At 37.9% G+C, this 16,456-nt stretch overlaps 1 protein-coding gene across 1 annotated transcript in view; it reads left to right on the forward strand.

Annotated features, from left to right (window-relative positions):
- WDR49 (WD repeat domain 49) overlaps window positions 1–16,456 on the forward strand; it is a 186,375-nt gene that overhangs the window by 138,242 nt on the left and 31,677 nt on the right. The window contains exon 16 of the mRNA XM_025376536.1: window positions 13–182. Within this exon, the coding sequence (XP_025232321.1) occupies window positions 13–182 (170 nt within the window). The remainder of the gene's footprint in view (window positions 1–12; window positions 183–16,456) is intronic.

The following is a 16,456-nucleotide window of genomic DNA, read 5'->3' on the forward strand; positions in this document are numbered from 1 at the left end:
CGTTTTTTTCAGGCAAAGCACTGGCATATTGAAAACTACCTTTTCCTTCCTAAAAGAGATACTAATTTAGTGGAAAGTGATATTCACAAGGAAATTTCTTTATTTTCTAAGGAGGAATCTTGTTTAGACCCAACAGAACATTCTCTACTTAACAAGAAAAACAAAGATGACTCAACATACAAGTAAGTAATTTTGAACATTAGCCAGATGTCAACTGGAGTCTAGGTAAGACATAGATAAGACTGGTCCAAACTTCCTTCTGTCCTCTGTGGAATGTTCAGTGACTACCTTAAGATTTTTCCAAAATTTGAGGTGTTGGTAGGTATGTATGGATGAGTGACTTATATTATCGAGGCCATATTTGGTTCTTATTTCTTGACTACATTGATTCTTGATATGTGTTAAGTGCCATCTAGTCTTATATTTCTACTCCATCATCAATCTAATTGTGAAAATTGACCCCTTTCTTCAAAAACTATCTATCTACCTACCTATCTGTCTGTCTATCTATCTATCTATCTATCTATCTATCTATCTATCAATCATCTATCTATCTATCTATCTTAGAATGTGTATCAGATTTTACTCCTGGTTTTGATAAAGTGCACAGGGGTTTATGTGACAAAAGTTCAAAGAGCTTAACTTTGAAGTTAGACATCATTTCTTTAAGGCTTCTCATGCCTCTAGGTTGCTCAGACGTTCTTCTCTTCACGTCACTCTGCTAGGTCCCATATTTACACTCCATTTATGCTCTCATGTCAAGGAGTTTAGTTCTTTTGTTTTCTATGCTTTTGCCAAACCATGTTCTCATAACTTAACTTTCATGCTAAATGGCTATTTTATTCTCGTAGAGATAGATATCCAAGCTTATTACTTGGAGAATAATAAAAATATTTTGGTGCCTTTGATTTATTATCTGTTCCATGTAAGAAAAGAAATGGAGCTTACTCAGAGCTGACAAGAAAATAGTTCTTCTATAAAACTCCCACCATGTTTTAATTCAATGCTTTTGTAACATTCTATGTTAAACAGGTGAAACACCAGAGAGGGCTGTCTTTCCTTCTTCCCTTTAACTCACTAGTCACAGTTTTCCTTTCATTGAGCCTCTACAGGTGGGTTGGGAGGCAGGGAAAAGGTAGCACTGCTGTTCTTGAGGCTTGGCAGATGTGCACAGCATACTCTTCTTCCTGGCGATATAGTTGAGGGTTCTTTGATGACCCCACTCAGGGACCTCTGCATTGAACATTTCCAAACTCATAAACTCTTTGGCTAGTTTCTTATGGCTCACCTCCTCCAGCTCATGCCCCTTGTAATACACATCACCGTGTTTTCTATTACAGTCCTGCACATTGCCAAGCCTCCCCTCTTGCACAGCTGCTGGTTTAACTTCTGCTTGGCCTATAGGAAACACATTTTGCAACACCAACTTTTCCACTGTTTCCCCACTGCTCCCTGCAACTCCAGGTACAGCTTTTTGCCTGTAGACTTCTTCAGATGTTAGTGAGACAAAGGTCTGCTGTGTCCCTCTCATTGTTACCCTAGAAGACTACATTAAGCTATTTGGGCTATGTGAATAGAGGCTAGAAATGAAAAAGAGAAAAACTTTCCTCCCCTCCAATGGGAGTGGGTCACAATTCGCACATAAGACTCTCTCTGATGCAATCATCTCTTATAGTTTCCGCATCCTTTGTTTATATCTTACAGTGATGTTGGCTTAAGTGTCACAAGATCAGTTTTGGAGCTACCTTCTTGGCAAAGGCACCCTGCACATAAGGAGTCAAACCACCTCATGTTGGCATGTAGAAATACTTTTGTATTAAACATCTCAATAGATTACTTTGCTTTCAAACTTTTTGAACCTCTACTGACAGATAGATAGAAGAAAAAAATTCCCCTTTAGCATTCTGTTATGCTAAATTACTTTGGTATTTGTTCTTCCATTTCCTTGAATTATGGCTTGCAGAAATGTCAAGTGGCATTTTACATTTAGGCAGAAGGATATTTTCAATTTAGAAATCTAGCATGAGCAATCCTGTACAATCATAGAATGCTGGGAATGGAAAGACTTTACATAGGATAAAATGTCCCCGCCTACCTATCCTACTCAATCTTACAGATGAAGAAATAAAGTTACCTTAGGATAACACAGATAGATCTTTTTTTTTTTCTCTTTCCATCACATGCATAGAAGAGTGAAGGCAAGTGTTACAGATTCCTGTTTAAGAGTATTTCAGCCAATATACTTTCCCATTCCTTATGACAAACTCAGTTATCCTTTAAACATTTTTTTTTTGAGGCTGTCTTGCTTTATCACCCAGCTGAAATGCAGTGGTGCGACCACAGCTCACTGCAGCAGCAACCTCCCTGGCTCAAGCAATCCTCCCACCTCAGCCTCCCAAGTAGCTGGGACTACAGGCATGCCACCACACCCAGTTTGCACACACACACACACACACACACGTGCACACTTTTTTTCTGTACAGATGGGGTTTCATCATGTTGCTCAGGCTGGTCTCGAACTCCTAGGTTCAAGTGATCCTCCCACTTCACCCTCCCAAAGTGCTGGGATTACAGATGTGAGCCATCACTCCCGTCCTAAACACTTTTTTAAACCATTCTTTTCCTAGATTCAAACATTGGCAATTTGAACTCTTTACTTCTTTCTTGACTTCATTTTCAGTTAATTTTGTTTTCTATTGTTCCTGAAAACTTTTTGTTATGCAAATCAGTGCTGATATATACAGTTATTAAAAAAATTATTTTAATTTCTGGGGTACATGTGTAGGATGTACAGGTTTGTTACATAGGTAAATGTATGCCATGGAGGTTTGCTGCACCCATATACCTATAACCTGAGTATTAAACCCAGCATGCATTAGCAATTTTTCATGATGCTCTCCCTCCCCATCCCCTACCCCTGGACAGGTTCCAGTGTGTGTTGTTCCCCTCCTTGTGTCCATGTGTTTTCATTGGTCAGCTCCCACTTTTGAGTGAGAACATGTGAATATGTGGTGTTTGGTTTTCTGTTCCTGAGTTAGTTTGCAGAGGATAATGGCTTCCAGCACCATCCATGTCCCTGCAGAGGACATTATCTCATTCCTTTTTGTGGCTGTATAGTATTCCATGGTGTATGTGTACCACCATTTTCTTTATTCAGTCTATCATTGATGGGCATTTGGGTTGATTCCATTTATTGGCTATTGTGAATAGTGCTGTAATGAACATATGTGTGCTTGTATCTTTATAATAGAATGATTTATATTCCTTTGGGTATACACCCAGTAATGAGATTGCTGGGTCAAATGGTAGTTTAAATACTATTTCTGGTTCTAGGTCTTTGAGGAATCACCATACTGTCTTCCACCATGAGTGAACTAATTTACATACCCACCAGCAGTGCAAAAGCATTTGAATCTCTCTGCAGACTCACCAGCATCTGTTGTTTCCTGACTTTTTAATAATTGCCATTCTGACTGGCATGAGATGGTATCTCACTGTGGGTTTGATTTGCATTTCTTTAATGATCAGTGATGTTAAGCCTTTTTTCATCTGTTTGTTGGTTGCATAAATGTCTTATTTTGAGAAGTGTCGGTTTATGTCTTTGACTGCTTTTTAATGGGTTTTTTTTCTTGTAAATTTATTTAAGTTCCTTGTGGACTCTGAATACTAGCTCTTTGTCAGATGGATAGATTGCAAAAATTTTCACCCATTCTGTAGGTTTTCTGTTCACTCTGATGACACTTTCTTTTGCTGTGCAGAAACTTTTTAGTTTAATATCTCATTTGTCAATTTTTACTTTAATTGCAATTACTTTTGATGTTTTCATCATGAAATCTTTGCCTGTGCCTATGTTCTGAACTATATTGCCTAGATTTTCTTCTAGAGTTTTTATAGTTTTGGGTTTTACATTTAAGTCTTTAATCCATTTTGAGTTAATTTTTGTATAAGATGTAAGGAAGGGACCCAGTTTCAATTTTCTGCATATGGCTATTCAGTTCTCCTGGCACCATTTATTAAATAGGAATCCTTTCTTCATTGCTTGTTTTCATCAGGTTTGTTGAAGATCAGATGGTTGTAGATGTGTGGTCTTATTTCTTAGCTCTGTATTCTGTTCCATGGGTCTATGTGTCTGTTTTTGTACCAGTACCGGGCTGTTTTGGTTACTGTAGCCCTGTAGTATAGTTTGAAGTTGGGCAGCATGATGCCTCCAGCTTTGTTCTTTTTGCTTAGCATTGTTTTGGCTATGTAGGCTCTTTTTTGGTTCCATATGAGTTTTTAAATAGTTTTTTTTTTTTTTTTCTAATTCTGTGAAGAATGTCAAGAGTAGTTTGATGGGAACAGCACTGAATCTATAAATAACTTTGGGCAGTATGGCCATTTTCATGATATTGATTCTTTCTGTTCATGATCATGAAAAGTTTTTCCATTGTTTGTGTCCTCTCTGATTTCCTTGAGCAATGGTTTGTAGTTCTCCTTGAAGACCGTTCTTCACTTTCCTTGATAGCTGTATTCCTAGATATTTTATTCTCTGTAGCAATTGTGAATGGGAATCCATCTATGATTTGGCTCTCTGCTTATCTGTTATTTGTGTATAGGAGTGCTTGTGATTTTTGCACTTTGTTTTTGTATCCTGAGACTTTGCTGAAGTTGTTTATCAGCTTAAGAAGCTTTTGGGCTGAGTCGATATGGTTTTCTAGATATAGTATCATGTCATCTGCAAACAGAATTTGATTTCCTTTCTTCCTATTTGAATACCCTTTATTTCTTTCTCTTGCCTGATTGCCCTGGCCAGAACTTCCATACTACACACTGAATAGGAGTGGTGAGAAAGGGCATCCCTGTCTTGTGCCGGTTTTCAAGGGGAATGCCTCCAGCTTTTGCCCATTCAGTATGATATTGGCTATGGGTTTGTCATAAGTGACTCATTATTTTGAGATATGTACCTTCAATACCTACTTTATTGAGAATTTTTAACATGAAGAAATGTTGAATTGTATCGCAAGCATTTTCTGTACCTATTGTGGTAATCATGTGGTTTTTGTCCTTAGTTTTGTTTATGGGATAAATTACGTTTATTGATTTACCTACGTTGAGTCAGCCTTGAATCCTGGGGATGAAGCCAACTTGATTGTGGTGGATACGCTTTTTGATGTGCTGCAAGATTTGTTTTGCAAGTATTTTATTGAGGATTTTTGCATTGATGTTCATCAGGGATATCGGCCTGAAGTTCTTTTTTTGTTGTTGTTTTGTTTTATCTCGGCCTGATTTCTGTATCAGGATGATACTGAGCTCATAAAATGAGTTAGGGAAGGGTCACTCCTTTTCAATTGTTTGTAATAGTTTCAGAAGAAATGGTACCAGCTCCTCTTTGTATCTCTGGTAGAATCAGCTGTGAATCACTCTGGTCCTGAGCTTTTTTGGTTGGTAAGCTATTTATTACCACCTCAATTTCAGAACTCATTACTGGCCTATTCAGGGATTCAACTTCAGTCTTGAGAGGGTGTTTGTGTCCAGGAATTTATCCATTTCTTCTAGATTTTTTAGTTTATTTGTATAGAGGTGTTTATAGTATTTTTTGATGGTTGTTTGTATTTCTGTAGGGCAAGTGGTGATATCCCCTTTATCTTTTTTTGTTGTGTCTATTTGATTCTTCTGTCTTTTCTTCTTTATTAACTTAGCTAGCAATCTATTTTATTAATATTTTTTAAAAAGCCAGTTTCTGGATTTGTTGATATTTTGATGGGTTTTTTTTTTGTGTGTGTGTCTATATCTCCTTCAGTTCTGCTCTGACCTTGCTTATTTCTTGTTTTTTGCTAAGTTAGGGGTTTGTTTGCTCTTGGTCCTCTAGTTCATTAGTTGTGATGTTAGGATGTTGATTTGAGATCTTTCTAGCTTTTTGATATGTGCATTTAGTGCTGTAAATTTCCCTCTTAACACTTTTTAACTGTGTCCCAGAGATTTTGGCACGTGGTCTCTTTGTTTTCATTAGTTTCAAGGAACTTCTTAATTTCTGTCTTAATTTCATTACTTACCCAGGAGTCATTCAAGAGCACGATGTTCAACTTCTATATAGCTATGTGGTGTTTAGTGAGTTTCTTAATATTGAGTTCTAATTTAATTGTGCTGTGGTCTGAGAGACTGTTATGATTTCAGTTCTTTTGCATTTGCTGAGGAGTGTTTTACTTCCAATTATGTCATCAATTTTAGAGTAAGTGCCATGTGGCACCAAGAAGAATGTATATTCTGTTGTTTTTGAGTGGCGATTTCTGTAGATCTCTATCAGGTCCACTTGATCTATAGCTGAGTTTAAGCCCTGAATATCTTTTACACTTTCTGTCTCGATGATCTGTCTAATGTTGACAGTGGGATGTTAAAGTCTCCCTATTATTGTGTGGGAGGCTAAGTCTCTTTGTAGGACTCTAAGAACTTGTTTTACGAATCTGAGTTCTCCTGCATTGGGTGTGTATATATTTAGGAGAGTTAGCTCTTCTTGTTGAATTGAACACTTTATCATTATGTAATGCCCTTCTTTGTCTTTTTTTTTTTTAATCTTTGTTGGTTTAAGGTCTGTTCTGTCAGAAACTAGGATTGTAACTCCTGCGTTTTTTCTACTTTCCATTTGCTTGGTAAAATTTCCTCCATTCCTCTATTTTGAGCCTATGTGTGTCTTGGCATGTGAGATGCATCTTTTGACTACAGCACACCAGTGGGTCTTTACTCTTTATGCAGTTTGCCATTCTGTGTCTTTTAATTGGGGCATTTAGCCCATTTATATTTAAGGTTCATATTGTTAAATGCCAATTTGATTCTGTCACCATGATGCTGGATGGTTATTTTGCAGACTTGTTAGTGTAGTTTCTTCATAGTGTCATTGGTCTGTGTACTTCAGTGTGTTTTTGTATTGACTGATAATGGTTTTTCCTTTTCATATTCAGTGCTTCCTTCAGGAGCTCTTGCAAGGCAGGCCTGGTGGTGAAGAACCCTCAGTATTTGCTTGTCTGAAAACAATCTTATTTCTCCTTTGCTTATGAAGCTTAGTTTATGGAATTCTGGATTGGAAATTCTTTTTTTAAGAATGTTGAATATTGGCCCCCCAATCTTTTCTGGTTTGTAGGGTTTCTGCTGAGAGGTCTGCTGTCAGTCTGATGGGCTTCCTTTGTAAGTGACCTGGCCTTTCTCTCTGGCTTCCCTTTAAATTTTTTCTTTCATGTCAACCTTGGAAAGTCTGATGATTATGTGTCTTGGGATTGATGTTTTAATGTAGTATCTTACTGGGGTTCTCTGGATTTCTTGAATTTGAATGTTGGCCTGTCTTGCTAGGTTGAGAAAGTTCTCCTGGATGATATCCTGAAGTATGTTTTCCAACTCGTTTCCATTTTCTCCATCTCTTGCAGGTACCCTCATCAGTCATAGGTTTGTTTATATAATCTCATAGTTCTCGGAGGCTTCATTTGTTCTTTTTCATTCTTCTTTCTCTAATCTTTTCTGTCTGTCTTATTTCAATGAGATAGTCATCAAGCTCTGAGATTCTGTCCTCCGCATGGACTATTCAGCTATTGACACTTGTGATTGCATTGTGAAGTTCTCTTGTTGTGTTTTTCAGCTCTTTCAGGTCATCTTTGTTCCTTTCTAAACTGGTTATTCTGGTTAACAGCTCCTGTAATGTTTTATTGTGGTTCTTAACTTCTTTGCATTGTGTTAGTACATACTCTTTTACCTCAGTGAAGTTTGTTATTACCCACCTTCTAAAGCCTACTTCTGTCAATTCATCCATCTCAGCCTCAGCCCAGTTCTGTGCCCTTTCTGGAGAGGTGTTACAATCTTTTGGAGTAGAAGAGGCACCCTGGCTTTTTGAATTTTCAGCATTTGTGTGTTGATTTTTTTCTCAACTTTGTGGGTTTATCTACCTTCAATCTTTGAGGCTCCTGACCTTTGGATGAGGTTTTGTGGGGTCTTTTTTTGTTGATGCTGTTGTTGCTTTCTGTTTGTTTTTCTTTTTAACAGTAAGACCCTTCTTCTGCAGTTTGCTGGGGGTTCATTCTAGACTCGATTTACCTGGGTCCCTCCTGCACCTAGACGTATCACCAGTGGAGGCTGCAGAAGAGCAAAGATGACTGCCTGCTCTTTCTCCTGGGAGCTCCATCCCAGAGGGGCACTGACCTGACGCCACTGGGAACTCTCCTGAATGAGGTGTCTGGTGACCCCTGTTTGGAGGTCTCACCTACTCAGGAGGCATGGGATCAGGGACCCTCTTAATGAAGCACTCTATCTGTCCCTTGGTGGAATGGGTGTGCTGCACTGGCAGGAATTCCACTTGTTTCGACTGCCCTGATTCCTCAGAGCCAACAGAAGGAAAGACTAAGTCCACCAAACCAGAGACCATGGCTACTCTTTCCCCCAGGGGCTCCATTCCAGGGAGATCAGAGTTCTGTCTGTAAATCCCTGGCTGGAATCGCTGAAGTTCCCACAGGGAGGGTCCACCCAAAGAGGAGGGATGGATCCAGGTCCCACCTAAAGAAGCAGTTGGCCACGATCTACCACAGCCACTGTGCTGCCCTGTGAGGTATTCCTCCCAGGCCAAACTGCCCAGTCTCCCCAGCACTGGCAGGGGAAAATGGCTGATTGCAGCCACAGTGATGGTGACCGCCCCTCCCACTGGGTAGTTGGTTGTCTTAGGCAGTCTCCAGCATGCTGCCACTGGCTGCAACCCAAGCGGTCACCAAGAATCTGCACAGTTCTGTGCTTGGAACCCAAGGCCCTGGTGGTGTGGGCTCACGAGGTGATCTGATTCATGGGTTGCACAGATCCGTGGAAAAAGCATGGTTTCCCTGGGGGGTAGCTCAATCACTCACCAATATATAGGTTTTGTAGTTCACAGATTTCTCTTAAAACTGGAGCTTTGCTGTCTATCAGATTAAATAGGAGTACAGCAAACAGGTCTTCTCAGGTTGATTATAAGATTATACAGGCATTGGTAGACTTCTGGGGGTGAGAGGCAAAGTTATTTCTACTGTACAGCAGTTTGTAAAATGAAAAATAATACATCAAAAAGTACTTGTGGTCTTTAAAGTTTCTGTCTTAATCTAATTCAGATGAGACTGCATTGATATAATTTTAAGACTTTGTAATAATCAGATATTATAGAAAAATGTCATTTAGGAATTAAACTAATAAAAAAAGGGTTAAAAACATATCCTCAGAATTGATTATCATGTACATCCTTCAGTTCTCCCAGGAATATGATCAGGAATCCTTTGCAGAAATCAGACAAACACAATAAAATTATCAGCTGTAGAATGTCCTTTGTGCTTTCCATCTAATACAGAAAATATTATAAATCATTTTATTTTGAAGAAATATTGTTCTGAAGAATCTGCCTCTTTACCTAATCAGATTGGCAAATTCAAGGAGAGAATCATGCTAGCTCTCATCCATATGAAAAAATATGAGAGGAAAATAAATGTGTGAAAGAATTTAGACTACAGGGCAAAAAGTACATTTGGTGTATATATGCAGGTGGGGGTATGTTTAGAGAGGGGGGTGTGCGCAGGAAGAAAGATGAAGGAAAAAAGAAAAAGTCTAAAGAAAATGGGAGAAACAAGAAACATGAAGAAAAAATTAAGTGTTTTAAAGCTATTTTCTCATTTTAACACCTAAGAGTCTCTTTGCAGATTAAAAAATTGGGGTGTATATTATCTTCTGGCTTATACAAACATACCTGGGTTTTTGCAGGGCTGAAAGTATTTTATAATACTATTTGTGAGAAGTAGGTAGATGGTAAAGAATTATCTTCAATTTATGTCCTGGGGAGATGAATATAGAATTTAAGAGATTAATAGAAAGGCCTAATTCTAAGTTAACAATTGATATGGAGAAATAGATTTATCCTTTTCCTAGATTCTGCAAAAGTCAAACTAGCTTTAAAAAACTTTAAAAATAAATAAACAAATAAGTGAAGGGATAAAATCGTAAAAAAAAACTACAGTGGACATATATTTTTCCTAGTTTATAGGAATATTTGTTTTCTGGACTCATAAAATTATCTAAAATAGGAAAATTATAGATAAAATGAATAATTTAGAAAATACAGTTTCAGAATATTTCTTATTATAAAATTAATATTGGGATTACAGGCATGTGCCACTATGTCCAGCTCATTTTTGTATTTTTAATAGAGACGGGTTACATCATGTTGGCCAGGCTGGTCTTGAACTCCTGACCTCGTGATCCACCTGCCTTGGCCTCCCAAAGTTCTGGGATTATAGGCGTGAGCTGCTGTGCCTGGCCAAAAATAATACATTTTTTTTTTTTTTTTTTTTTGAGACGGAGTCTTGCTCTGTCACCCAGGCTGGAGTGCAGTGGCCGGATCTCGGCTCACTGCAAGCTCCGCCTCCCGGGTTCATGCCATTCTCCTGCCTCAGCCTCCCGAGTAGCTGGGACTACAGGCACCCGCCACCTCGCCCGGCTAGTTTTTTGTAATTTTTAGTAGAGATGGGGTTTCACCGTGTTAGCCAGGATGGTCTCGATCTCCTGACTTCGTGATCCGCCCGTCTCGGCCTCCCAAAGTGCTGGGATTACAGGCTTGAGCCACCGCGCCCGGCCAATAATACATTTTTATTATGGGAAAATTTGGAAGTACAAATGAGCAAAAGGTGAAAATATCTGTGGTAAAGCTATTGTTAACTTTAGGCATTTCACTTTTAAGACCTTGTTTTAGGCATACTTACCACAATGAAAAAATGTACATTTTATAAAAATGGGAGCTTAGTAGACTCAGTTTATAACCTGTTTTATCACTCAAAAATATACAGTAAGCACATTTTCATATTAGTTAATATGAGTATCCATGGACAACAACATTTATAATGACTTGTAGCTTTTTAACCATTTTCTTTATTTCAAATACATAGATTGTTTATAAATTTTAACTGGGAAAACACTTCTTTAAATACTTTCATGTGCACATATTAGAATATTTTATTGAATTCATAATTAGAATAAATTCTTTGAAGAGGAATTGCTGAGTCAAAAGGCATAAAGGCCTTTGGGTCGTCTTGCTGAAGGTCATCTTGCTGTCTGGACATATCAGCTCTCCCTGCAGCAGCAATACAAATGGTTGCTTTCCTGCCTTTGAACCAAGAATGGATGTTATTGCTGTCTTAAAAGTGTTGCTATGATATCTTATTGTTTTAAACTACAGTTTGTGATTATTTGTGAAAGTAAACATTTTTCAGGTTTATTCAATAAACCTGAAAAATGTAATTCAGTAATTCAATAATAAATTTGAAAGGGATACTCGAAGTCTACTAGACTAACTCCTATGGTATCCTTAAGAGAAACACATCCCAGCCTTTTTGAATAGTTCCTGTATGACACACTCACATCTCACAGATACGTTTCTCTATTATTGAACTATTCTTAATGTCTCTAACGTTAAGTAAAATCCATCTGTAGAACTCTCACTTATCAAGATCTTCATTCTTATTCTAGAGCAACAAAGAGCATAAACTACTCCATTTTTATTATCTGACATATTTTTCTCTGGTTACCATTTAAAAAATTGCTTGTCTGGAAGGGATTCATTATTAGAAACGAGTATAAAGAGTCAGATGAGAAATGAAACAAAAATTCTGCTAGTTTCCCAGTAATTTTATATAAGGAAGAAGGCACACCTCAAATTAATGTTTCTTAAACATGGAAAATAATTATGATATTTTAAATTCCATGTTATTGTTAGGAGGGAACTGGTATTTAATATTATTTACATGCTTTTGATTACCTAGTTATTCTGTCAGTAGATTTCACATGAGAAATTAAATTATAAAATAGATAAATAGCTATAAGAAAAACACAAAATATTAAAATCCCATTTTAAATTAGGCTTTATGTGGTGTAAATACTTGAAAAATTGGCAGTCTACTTTCGCCAACAATCTGGCAATAACTATCCTATGTCCATGTATGACAAATGAAAGCATGTGATGCTCTATTCAATTTTTGAAATTTGAACTTTAAAAATACTAGAGCAATAAATTATTATTTGGGGGAGTACCACATCTTTTTACCTTTTGTCTGATCTTTCTGATAGTTCTCAAGAATATTAGAGCTGCTGTAGGGGGATGTTAGAACTCCCTGCTTGGAGTGAAAAATATTGTCTCGTTCTTGCTTAAAGTGATAGTAGCCAACACCATCTGAGCCCTGACTATATTTCAGGGCCCGTTCTAAGGTCTTTATGTGTTTACCTAATTTAATTCTCACTGTAATCCTTGGAGATAGCTACTATTATCATCCCCGTTTCACAACTTGAAAAACAGGTGGAGAAATTTAGTGATTTGCACAAGGTCAACCAACCAAGAGGTGAACCGGGGATACAAATGCAGGCATTCAGGCTCCAGAGTCAATACTTTACCTAACAAGCATCATGTGAAAATATTGACAAATTATTGGTTTGTGAGTCAAGCCATCAAATATTTTATCAAGTACCTGCTATGTATAAGCCACTACTCTAAGCATTTTTCACTCCCTTTTTTATGCCTAGGAGGGTACTCGAGTGATTGTCACAGTCATACCTCCCTTCCACAGCCAGAGCCAAGAGAAGGGAGATCAGTTACAGCCTTTCCTTCTCATAGTATTTATGCCAACGCTAGTGGATCCCATAGTAGATCACCTTCCTGCATCACCTACTAAGGCATTTTTGCAAAATGTTTTAAAACTCTATTTAAGCCTGGAACTACAGTCTTCTTCTTCTTGTTCTTCTTCTTTTTTTCTTTTTTATTATTATACTTTAAGGTCTAGGGTACATGTGCACAACATGTAGGTTTCTTACATATGTATACTTGTGCCATGTTGGTGTGCTGCACCCATCAACTTGACAGCACCCATCAACTTGTCATTTACATCAGGTATAACTCCCAATGCAATCCCTCCCCTCTCCCCATAATAGGCTCCGGTGTGTGACGTTCCCCTTCCTGAGTCCAAGTGATCTCATTGTTCAGTTCCCACCTATGAGTGAGAACATGCGGTGTTTGGTTTTCTGTTATTGTGATAGTTTGCTGAGAATGATGGTTTCCAGCTGCATCCATGTCCCTACAAAGGACACAAACTCATCCTTTTTTATGGCTGCATAGTATTCCATGGTGTATATGTGCCACATTTTCTTAATCCAGTCTGTCACTGATGGACATTTGGGTTGATTCCAAGTCTTTGCTATTGTGAATAGTACCGCAATAAACATACGTGTGCATGTGTCTTTATAGCAGCATGATTTATAATCCTTTGGGTATATACCCAGTAATGGGATGACTGGGTCATATGGTACTTCTAGTTCTAGATCCTTGAGAAATCACCATACTGTTTTCCATTATGGTTGAACGAGTTTACAATCCCACCAACAGTGTAAAAGTGTTCCTATTTCTCCACATCCTCTCCAGCACCTGTTGTATCCTGACTTTTTAATGATTGCCATTCTAACTGGTATGAGATGGTATCTCACAGTGGTTTTGATTTGCATTTCTCTGGTGGCCAGTGATGATGAGCATTTTTTCATGTGTCTGTTGGCTGTATGCATGTCTTCTTTTGAGAAATGTCTATTCATATCCTTTCCCCACTTTTTGATGGGGTTGTTTGTTTTTTTCTTGTAAATTTGTTTGAGTTCTTTGTAAGTTCTGGATATTAGCCCTTTGTCAGATGAGTAGATTGCAAAAATTTTCTCCCATTCTATAGGTTGCCTGTTCACTGTGATGGTAGTTTCTTTTGCTGTGCAAAAGCTCTTTAGTTTAATTAGATCCCATTCGTCAATTTTGGCTTTTGTTGCTGTTGCTTTTGGTGTTTTAGACATGAAGCCCTTGCCCATGCCTATGTCCTGAATGGTATTCCCTAGGTTTTCTTCTAGGGTTTTTATGATATTAGGTCTAACATTTAAGTCTCTAATCCATCTTGAATTAACTTTCGTATAAGGAGTAAGGAAAGGATCCAGTTTCAGCTTTCTACTTATGGCTAGCCAATTCTCCCAGCACCATTTATTAAATGGGGAATCCTTTCCCCATTTCTTGTTTTTCTCAGGTTTGTCATGTTTTGTCAGGTTTGTCATGTAGATGTGTGGCTGTAGATGTGTGGCATTGTATCTGAGGACTCTGTTCTGTTCCATTGGTGTATACCTTTGTTTTGGTACCAGTACCATGCTGTTTTGGTTACTGTAGCCTTGTAGTATAGTTTGAAGTCAGGTAGTGTGATGTCTCCAGCTTTGTTCTTTTAACTTAGGATTGTCTTGGCACTATGGGCTCTTTTTTGGTTCCATATGAACTTTAAAGCAGTTTTTTCCAATTCTGTGAAGAAACTCATTGGTAGCTTGATGGGGATGGCATTGAATCTATAAATAACCTTGGCAGTATGGCCATTTTCACGATATTGATTCTTCCTATCCATGAGCATGGTATGTTCTTCCATTTGTTTGTGTCCTCTTTGATTTCACTGAGCAGTGGTTTGTAGTTCTCCTTGAAGAGGTCCCTTACATCCCTTGTAAGTTGGATTCCTAGGTATTTTATTCTCTTTGAAGCAATTGTGAATGGAATTTCATTCATGATTTGGCTCTCTGTTTTTCTGTTACTGGTGTATAAGAATGCTTGTGATTTTTGCATATTAATTTTGTATCCTGAGACTTTGCTGAAGTTGCTTATCAGCTTGAGGAGATTTTGGGCTGAGATGATGGGGTTTTTTAAATATACAATCATGTCATCTGCAAACAGGGACAATTGAATTCTTCTTTTCCTAACTGAAGACCCTTGATTTCTTTCTCTTGCCTGATTGCCCTAGCCAGAACTTCCAACACTATGTTGAATAGGAGTGGTGAGAGAGGACATCCCTGTCTTGTGCCAGTTTTCAAAGGAAATGCTTCCAGTTTTTCCCTGTTCAGTATGATATTGGCTATGGGTTTGTCATAAATAGCTCTTATTATTTTGAGATACGTTCCATCAATACCGAATTTATTGAGAGTTTTTAGCATGAAGGGCTGTTGAATTTTGTCAAAGGCCTTTTCTGCGTCTATTGAGATAATCATGTGGTTTTTGTCTTTGGTTCTGTTTATATGCTGGATTACATTTATTGATTTGTGTATGTTGAACCAGCCTTGCATCCCAGGGATGAAGCCCACTTGATCATGGTGGATAACCTTTTTGATGTGCTGCTGGATTCGGTTTGCCAGTATTTTATTGAGGATTTTTGCATCGATGTTCATCAGGGATATTGGTCTAAAATTCTCTTTTTTTGTTGTGTCTCTGCCAGGCTTTGGTATCAGGATGATGTTGGCCTCATAAAATGAGTTAGGAAAGATTCCATCTTTTTCTATTGATTGGAATAGTTTCAGAAGGAATGGTACCAGCTCCTGCTTGTACCTCTGGTAGAATTTGGCTGTGAATTCATCTGGTCCTGGACTTTTTTTGGTTGATAGGCTATTAATTATTGCCTCAATTTCAGAGCCTGCTATTGGTCTATTCATGGATTCAACTTCTTCCTGGTTTAGTCTTGGGAGAGTGTAAGTGTCCAGGAAATTACCCATTTCTTCTAGATTTTCTAGTTTATTTGCATAGAGGTGTTTATAGTATTCTGATGGTAGTTTGTATTTCTGTGGGGTTGGTGTTGATATCCCCTTTATCATTTTTTATTGCATCTATTTGATTCTTCTCTCTTTTCTTCTTTATTAGTCTTGCTAGCAGTCTATCAATTTTGTTGATCTTTTCAAAAAACCAACTCCTGGATTCATTGATTTTTTGGAGGGTTTTTGTGTTTCTATCTCCTTCAGTTCTGCTCTGATCTTAGTTATTTCTTGCCTTCTGCTAGCTTTTGAATATGTTTGCTCTTGCTTCTCTAGTTCTTTTAATTGTAATGTTAGACTGTCAATTTTAGATCTTTCCAGCTTTCTCTTGTGGGCATTTAGTGCTATAAATTTCCCTCTACACACTGCTTTAAATGTGTCCCAGAGATTCTGGTATGTTGTATCTTTGTTCTCATTGGTTTCAAAGAACATCTTTATTTCTGCCTTCATTTTGTTATGGACCCAGTAGTCATTTAGGAGCAGGTTGTTCAGTTTCCGTGTAGTTGAGTGGTTTTGATTGAGTTTCTTAGTCCTGAGTTCTGCACTGTGGTCTGAGAGACAGTTTATTATAATTTCTGTTCTTGTACATTTGCTGAGGAGTGCTTTACTTCAAATTATATGGTCAATTTTCAAATAAGTGCGATGTGGTGCTGAGAAGAATGTATATTCTGTTGATTTGGGGTGGAGAGTTCTGTAGATGCCTATTAGGTCTGCTTGATGCAGAGTTGAGTTCAATCCCAGGATATCCTTGTTAACTTTCTGTCTCGTTGATCTGTCTAATGTTGACAGTGGGGTGTTGAAGTCTCCCATTATTACTGTGCGGGAGTCTAAGTCACTTTGTAAGTCTCTAAGGACTTGCTTTATGAAT

Source organism: Theropithecus gelada, chromosome 2 (genome assembly GCF_003255815.1).
Source record: "Theropithecus gelada isolate Dixy chromosome 2, Tgel_1.0, whole genome shotgun sequence".
Classification (NCBI taxonomy): Eukaryota; Metazoa; Chordata; class Mammalia; order Primates; family Cercopithecidae; genus Theropithecus; species Theropithecus gelada.